At 38.7% G+C, this 9173-nt stretch overlaps 1 protein-coding gene across 1 annotated transcript; it reads left to right on the top strand.

Moving 5' to 3' along the window:
* Nucleotides 1-277: 277 nt before the first annotated feature.
* LOC129261269 (uncharacterized) lies at nucleotides 278-8255 on the top strand. The gene is made up of 3 exons (XM_054899326.2): nucleotides 278-413; nucleotides 6934-7962; nucleotides 8086-8255. The coding sequence occupies exons 1-3, from the start codon at nucleotides 278-280 to the stop codon at nucleotides 8253-8255; spliced, it is 1335 nt and encodes a 444-aa protein (XP_054755301.1).
* Nucleotides 8256-9173: the final 918 nt, after the last annotated feature.

The raw sequence follows: 9173 nt of genomic DNA, 5'->3' as shown, positions 1-9173 counted from the left end.
TCTCGCACAAACTCCCCATTCAGTGTGCGCACGTACATTATTTTTGCAATAGAACACTTTTTCGCGAACTTACCGGGCGAGTTGCAGGTTAAGCCCGAGTCGCTTATAAGATCGTAACAACCGTGACTGCATTTCGAAGGTTGCATTTTGGCGTCTGAAACACCGGTCGGACGGAAATCAAACCCGTCTCCATAATAATCACATCCCTGTAATCATGGCCAGGAATTGTTCAAGTGTTCTGAAAACCAGTTGTTTCCCTTTGGTTCTGGTGTTGTTCATGGATAGCTGTACCAAGATCGGTTTGATCAAGGCTATGGGTATTCTGTTCCAGGACGTGTCCAGAGATCTCCAGATGACTGCTACAGATCTAGGCATTGCCCTAGGACTCTTTATCTCCATTGGCAACGTAGCAAGTAAGTGTCTCTTTAACACCTACCTGATCAGGAAAACAAAAATCAAAATCATGAACTTGAGAAGTCGAAAATTTGGGGTACTGTTTTAAGGTGGTTTCTAACTTGGGGCTTTCAGATATGCATACAAAGGAATAAAAGGATAATTGATGAACTGCCATGGTAACGCATCTGACTAATTGCATAATACATTGAATGTTCTTTTGCTCTTCCAATTGAAATTTATGAATCAGAAATTCTATTACCTGAAAAAGGGATCTTCCCGTCGAAACGTCGTGTAATTTTTAGTAAGTTCGGATTTCTAACTCATAACATTCCTTTCTCTCTTTATTTTGTAAACTCGGACCGAATGAATGAAATCGTTTTTAATTTAATTTGTTTTGTTCAGGCCGAGGTGGCGGAGCAAAGTTGAAAGTGGGGAGAAGGGCACAGGAAAAAAGGCACCTTTTCTTTCGAATCTCAAACATGGCGGTATTCTATTTGCTGGGGGGCAGCACACGTAAACTTTTTGGAAAAAAATTGAAAGTGAGAGGTCGAAGGGACCGAGCTTATGATTGAGGCGCTTTTGCATTTTGTACGGTGAAATTGAAGGATATTATGCATACTTTTGCAGTGGCGTAGCTACGGGGGGGGGGGGGGCCTGGGGGGCACGTGCCCCCCTGAAATTTGGTGTGCCCCCCCCCCCCCCAGGTGCCGCCCTGAAAAAAATTGCCGGAGCAAAAAAAAAAGAAAAAAAGGAGAAGAAAAGAAAAAGAAGTGGAAAGCAGAAGGAAAAAAAGAAGAGTAAAATAAGAAAAGGAAGACGAGTGAATAAAATAATAAAATAATGTGATGGGAAGACTTGCAAAAAAAAATCTTTCAAGTTACTATATAAAAATTTCGCTCGCGCTTCGCGCTCGAATTGCCTGTTCGATGAGATTCATTATTTGCGCAATAGGCTGATATGGAGCTTAAAATAACAAGTTTTGAGGTCAATATACAAAACATATTTCAGCTCGGACATCGAGCTTTCATTATTTTTTTTTCATTCATAAATTTAAGTGCTCTGCGTGATGGTTGCATAATTTTTCAATTGTCTTCGTGTGTCCAATAAAGTTCTCAAAATATAAATTTTCAGATGTGATTGCCACGCGTTGGTCTATAAGTTAGCACTGCGCGCTTGCATTTTGATTGGTGAGTACTCTATATCAATTCTATAACCGAACAAGCTCCCATTTTCATTTTCTTTTATTTTAAAAGATCATCACGCGATTTGCGCTCGCATTAATTGTTAATTATGTATTAATCATGTATTCATACTTACAATGTTTTTAAGATTTCGAGTTTTCAAGCCTTATAAACAACAAATTCTACGTTGTCATTACGCATATTAGATTAACAAATAAGAAAATAACATTATCATGAATTCCTAATACTAGTAACTAAATTGGGACTTTTCAGAATGGAATATCGACAAGCTTAGGAACAGCAGGAAGATAGACATCATTTTGATATGATGACAAAATGTCCTTAGAATGTCCCGGTCCTTTGTTATAATAATACAAAAAAATATCAGCTCGCGTTTCGCGCTTGCATCATTCATTAAGTGTGATCCATATCCACTTCACAATTTTCCTACACAGTGCTTGAAATAGTGTTTAAATTGACCTTTTTCAGATCGGAATACCAAATGTTTTCAGCTCGCGCTTGCATTATTGATCGTCATGATTAAAAAAGTGTATTCAGAATGCCCAGATTCTAGCTAGGTCTAAATCTAAAACATGCACCCGCATGTTTATTGAGGTAGACTTTATGTTCTTTATTAGAAATGTGCTTAAATTATCCAGTTCCAGATTGTCTGCTCGGGCTTCACGCTCGCTTTATTAATGATACCCAATTAGCCATATCCTATTCATGATTTACACAATATGAATAGAGTGTCCCGCTTTTAGGTCTAAAATCTCAATTTTCTTCCACTCGCGCTTCGCGCTCGCATCAATTGTTTAGTTACATACCTATCCCATTTATGATTACAAAAAGTTATTGGAGTGACCATTTTTTAGGTTGGAATGTAAAGAATTTTTAGCTCGCGCTTTGTACCTTCTTTGTGGGTAGTTCTTAACAGGTCCCTTTTCGATCATGCTAGAACATTTGTTAAACATTTCTGCTCACGCTTGGCGTTCACCTTAATTATCTAGTTACATACATCTTGTTCACGATCACAAATATTGCCCAGAAGGTAAAATTTTTCAGGAAAAAATACATGAAAATTAACAAAAAAAATGCTCGCGCTTCGCGCTCGCACTTTTTATATAGGGCAAATGAGATTATTTTATATTTATGTTTTTTTATAAGAATAAAGCTAAGAAGTGACTGATCGGGGAAAATAAAGGTGAAGATAATTTTGGGCCCCATCCTCTATTGGCGAAAATCGGATCCGCCCTTGTGACACATACATACACACAGAAAAATAGTGCCCCCTGAAGAAGCAAGGACCCCCCAGTGCCCCCCCCCCCCCCCCCAGGAAAAAAATCCTTGCTACGCCACTGTACTTTCGGTGAATTTGTCAAAATCTGCAGTAAAATCATTTAAGTTTTCGAAATTACGGGTGGGGGGAGTTGATCTCAAAACAAAGCAAAAAGTGGTTTATCTACTCCACTCACACGACTCATGAAACTTAAGACACGTATAGTATTAATATAAATAAAAAGAGTTAATTTCAGCTTTATATTTCAAGCACTTTGTAGGAAAATTGTGTGGTGGATATGGATCGCACTGAAAAAGAGCACGCGGAATTACCATTGTTTTAACGTTTTACGGTTCAGTCAAATTGATCTGTATATATTGTCAAACCTGTAAAAACAACACAAGAAATAGTGAGGGATATCATCGATTCTCTCATTTGCATATCAGTGAGTTGTGCTTATAAATGTTTTGTGAAAAATGAGCTAAATTGTAAAATGTCGTTATTTTCTTATTTTAAATCCGATTCTGATGAAATTTTTCAGCGTTATTCTTGTTTGATTTTTCTCTATCGATTTAAATGACATGTCCTAATTCCCTTCCTATGGTCTTCAATGCTAGTTTTGAACTCGTTATCTGGTCTAGGTCCTGTTGTCATGGTACTGTATCAACGATGCCATCATCCTCGTCTGTTCATGACAGTAGGAGCCATTACAAGCCCAGTATGTGTTATTCTCACATCACTTTCAACCAGAAAGTCTCTTTTATTTGCCGGGTTTGCCATTTGTAGTAAGTTTTTTGTTTTTCTTGCTAAATCGTGATACATATATCATATTTTAATGGCATTGTGTGAAATGTGCAAATTAGTCTATGACCGCCAAACATGTTTTGGTTTGTTTTTTGGCAATAAACCGTGATTGAATTGTAAATTACAATGAGTGAGCACTGCCCGCTTTTGTAAAGCTAGCAGAAATTAATTTGTGCAAAATTATTGAATTTCACGCTGTGATAAAGAAGAAAGGCGGTAAAACAAATTGACCATTTTGCACTTTGCATTTTTTATCCATGATAATAAAAATGATACAATGCATCTTGTTTGAACAACCTTGCTACCGAAATTAATGTTTTAAGCTCAGGTAGGATAACTTCAGGTTGTTTGTGACAGCTGGAGGGGTTTCAAATGAAAATAATCAAAGTAAACAAAATTTATTTCGGACATTTCCAACGTTTTTGTCTCACCTGCATAGCAGAGTGAGACTATAGGCGCCGCTTTTCCGACGGCGACGGCGGCGGCGGCGGCGGCGGCGTCAACACCAAATCTTAACCTTAGGTTAAGTTTTTGAAATGACAGCATAACTTAGAAAGTATATGGACCTAGTTCATGAAACTTGGCCATAAGGTTAATCAAGTATCACTAAAAATCCTGCATGAGTTTCAGGTCACATGACCAAGGTCAAAGGTCATTTAGGGACAATGAACTTTGGCCGAATTGGGGGTATCTGTTGAATTACCATCATAACTTTGAAAGTTTATGGATCTGATTCATGAAACTTGGACATAATAGTAATCAAGTATTACTGAACATCCTGTGCAAGTTTCAGGTCACATGATCAAGGTCAAAGGTCATTTAGGGTCAATGAACTTTGGCCAAATTGGGGTATTTGTTGAATTACAGCCATAAATTTGAAAGTGTGTTGGTCTAGTTCATAAAACTTGGACATAATAGTAATCAAGTATCACTGAACATCCTGTGCGAGTTTCAGGTCACATGATCAAGGTCAAAGGTCATGTAAGGCCAAAGAACTTTGGCCACGTTGGGGGTATTTGTTGAATTGCCATCATATCTCTATGAGTGTATTGGTCTAGTTCATAAAACGTGGAAATAAGAGTAACCAAGTATCACTGAACATCTTGTGCGAGTTATAGTAGTTTTCAAAATCAGCACTGCTGCTATATATATTGAATCGCGTGATGCAGGTGAGACGGCCAGAGGCATTCCACTTTCCACTTGTTCTTGATTACATTTGTTATGCCCTTTAACAAGGGGTTTTAATTTTATATGTATTTCCCGCATATTTTTTCCACATTTTCTCAAGCATGACATTAAAGAGAAAAGGCAAAAAAAGAATCACAAGAAAGTCTGCGGTTCACATTTACATGCAAATTATAGGAGATACGTCACAATGACGATCATGTAGGAATGAGGGGGGGGGGGGGGGCAGTGGAGCTTGATGGTTATGTGTTGGGGGAGGAAAAATGTTAGACAAGAAAAATAATACTATACACCAATCTTCTTTGCTAAAATGCATGTGCTTTTCATGACTTTCAAGTCACTCTAATCTATGTAATTTTCCATTTTTATATGGACGTCATTGAACAGTGTTGAACTTTTAAAATGTTTGTTCGATCACTCTGATACTTTTGTCGACATCATTCGCTTAAAAAGACAAATGCAAATATAAAAAATGTTTAAAAAACGTCAAGTTATTACAAATTTTTCATCTTATAGGATTTTTTCAAAGTGTGAACTTCCCTTTTTTCAATATACGCATTGTATATTATACCATGGACCTGTAATAGGTCCATGATTATACTACGCCTTTGTTATTGATGTTTAAATGATTGCAGAGGTAGGTTACGAAGACCATTTGTACAGGTTAATCTGACGAAATATATCCGCTCAAGCCAACGCAAGTACAAATTGCTCAGTGGCGGCACCAAGGGGGTTTGGGGCATTTTATAGGATCATTACCCCCACTTGTCCCCCACAAGTGTTGAAAACAGAAAAATAAAAATGTATATTGAATGTTATCTTAAGCATCCTACTCAACGTACCTTTTGTCTGTTCTGCCAGGGCAGTGTATTTAAATAAATCAATTTAATTGTTCTGGTGGAATGGTTTATAAGTGGGTTTAATGATTCTTGACTGGAACTTTGGATTGAATTTGACTGCTCGTTTGTCCTCGGACAGGGCCCTGTGAACGATTTTGTTTTTACTAGGGGTGCTGAAGCAAATTTGACAAGCAAAAAAAGAAGAAGAAGATAAAAAAGGGGTTTCACTACAAATGAAGGAGGTTTCAGTCCCGACGAATTTTACAAGCAAAAGAAAAAAAAAGATTTTCTATAAAATGTTGTTATGTTGGTTAATTTGTTGCAATTTATCATACCTACTACATTTTCAGGGGTTGCTGCCGCAGCCTATGGAAAATAACACACGCAGTACCCCCAAGAAAAATATTGGGGGTGCACCCAAAGGACCCCGCTTCCCAGGGCCATGTCCCCAGACTCCTGCTTTTTGTCAAATCAGGATGCTTACCAATGCATCCTACCTCCACCACTTTCCCGTTTTTACCTTTTACTTTACATTTTCGTTTTTGTATGGATAAATTGCCAATTCGCCCACAGCCAACTCGTCCACTCGCCACATGGTCTACCTTCATATAGTCTAATGCCATTCCGTCCATCAACATTTCGTCTAACAATCATTTGGTCCAATAACCATTTGGTCCAATCATCAATTCGTCTAATCACCAGTTCGTCTATGACCATTTCGACTAATAACCAGTTGGTCTAAAACTCATTTTCTTTTCATTCATTTTGCACAATAAACACTTTAGTTCAATCATATGGACTAAATGGCTATTGGACCAACTGGTTATTAGATGGAATGGCATTAGACTAAATGAAAGTAGACCATGTGGTGAGTGGACGAACTGATGGTAGACCAAATGATAGTAGACGAGTTGGCAATTGGACGAATTGGCATTAGACGAATTGGAAATAAACCTTAGTATGCACGTTCACTCTTTATATTGAGTTGCAATATATTGCTGTTATTATTTCATATTTGATTTCTTTTACTAGTTATACCGGTATGAATGTTAACCTGTAAATTGCACACAATTTGGCTTTTGGCTGCGAAGTGCAATAATAAAACCTTTTTCAGTTCAATTATATTTCACTCGAAGTGCAATAGGATTAGAAGCAGGCTTATTATCATGATTATTGTAAACAATAATTTGCAACCATATCACATTATTCAAATTTAACTCCGGTATTTGGAAATATTTTAACAACATAGCTTTGCACCCTTTGCTTGCATCGGTCACAGGTCTGGGGAACGCTATAGTTCGAATGCCTTGCTTGCTGTTACTAAGTGAACTTGCAAATGATAACTTCAACCTCCTTTTCAGTCTGTCTTCATGCGGATACTCTTTAGGAATGGTCATCTACCCCATTTTTGCAGAAGAGCTTTTAATAGCTTACGGATGGAGGGGAGTTCTTCTGATCCTTGCTGGTGTGATGTTTCATGAGGTCCCTTGTCTGATGGCTTTCAAGATGCCCTTGGAGGAAATTCCCCCTGACGATGCGATACAAGACGTCACTTCCGGTCATCATGCTTCACTAAATGAACTTCAAAAGGAGGAGATGCATCCGACATGTCATCAGAATAGATGCGAGGAAGCCGAGCAGACAAGTGAAGGCAGTTTTGCCAGTGATAGAGATCCATTCTTAACTTCTTTGAAGGCAGATGGGTATAAACACGAACATGATAGTATTTTAGACAAAAAGCTCAGGAGTCATGGACGCAATCCTAGTAGTCGTTCTAGCTGGACAGCAGGCGTTGGAACTATCAAGAAATGGTACCGCGACACGCTCATTTATGCAGACCCCCTTTCTCTGTTTATCTTTCTGTCATTTGCTGCAGTACAGTATGTCACCTGTGGGTGGGTCTCTTTTCTGGTTCCACAAGCTCTCCAGCGAGGGCTCTCCATCCAAAACATCAGTCTCTTGACATCCTGTGCTGCCTTTGGAGGTGTCTTTGCGAGACTCGCTGTGGCTTTTCTCACCCATAAGTTGGTACGTCCCATTGACATGTTTTTATTCATGACCATCCTGAATGCCCTTGCTCTGGCGACTGATGCATGCATTTCGAACCTGTTTGCCATGTCGTTCGCAGCATTTTGTACAGGGTTGTCTACTTCAGCTAGAAGTAACCTGGGGCATCTGGTAATACGAGATAGGGTTTCTGCAGATCATTTGGCGATGTCCATGGCCTTCCTGGAAGTATTTGGTGGCATAGCGGTGTTCTTGGGAGGATACACAACAGGTAGGTTCGAGTTGTTCTACATGTATGTAAAAGAATTTTGACACGTTATCTAGAACATGTAGAAAAGACTGTAAAGATTAATACAGATTTCTCCTATCCAACTATTTTCTATATCTATTCCAGGGGAGTTAGCAGAAGTATTTTCATCTTATGATGCCTCGTTCAAGGTCCTTGCATTGGGTGAAGTTTTAACGTTCCCCCTCTTGTTACCAGTAAAGATGGTAAAAAGGCAAGATCAATCGCATTCGTCGACTAATCAGGATATGGATATTCAAGATGTTCAAGGAGAATGAATACTTGAAACACAGTCCTCCATCTAGAGTCAGCGCTAGACAGACATCACTGATCATGCATGCGAATGAGGGGAAAAGGTGCACTCATGTCTTCACCGGCAACCGAGGAATTACACAAGTCATAAAAGTCACATAAAAAAAAACAAGGACACGCATAATCGAATGGATGCTGTCTGTGGTATGCTGATTATTGCAGTTAGTGGTCCATTTTTACTTTATTAAAGACCCATTTGAACAACTATTTTCTAATTTTGTTCGATGTTTACCGGTATGTTGGCTCAGTTGGCACCTGTCAGTTGGTATAGCGTCCGCCTCACAACCGGGAGGTTGAGAGTTCAAACCCCGGCTGCGTCAGATAGGTTTGCTGCTACCATTTGGCGTTCAATGATTAAAGGGACAGAGTCTCGTCGATCTGGCGCTGCACAGCGGCTGCCGGGTCCACGATCAATTGGGCAAAACCAAATTTTGGGGTATCTAACTTCTGATGTCTATTTCGAACAATAAAAATATGGTTGGATTTCTGCTGCCAGGCGATGATAGACAGATAATATATTTTTAAAGTAAATTTCCAATTTGTCTATGCAACCGCTTTTTCGACTTCTCGTTTAGTCTCGTTATGCATGTTATGAAAAAATCCCAGTTCGTCTACAATCAGTTCGTCTACCAGCCATTTGCTCTAATTTCCATTTATTACATTTCCCATTTTCAGTTAGGTCTTACCTCCATTTCGTTTAATATTCACACGTTGTAACACCATACAGATAATTAGACGAGCGGGGTATAAACCAAATTTTCATTTGGAAAAGAAAAAAAAAACGTATATAAGTATAGACGAAGTGGAAATGATACTAACTGGGCATTAGGCTAAGTGGGTATTAGACAAAGTGTAAACCAGACCAAATTGATAGTAGACCAATG

This window comes from Lytechinus pictus, chromosome 5 (genome assembly GCF_037042905.1).
Source record: "Lytechinus pictus isolate F3 Inbred chromosome 5, Lp3.0, whole genome shotgun sequence".
NCBI lineage: Eukaryota > Metazoa > Echinodermata > Echinoidea > Temnopleuroida > Toxopneustidae > Lytechinus > Lytechinus pictus.
This window is presented reverse-complemented; position numbering and strand designations above follow the sequence as displayed.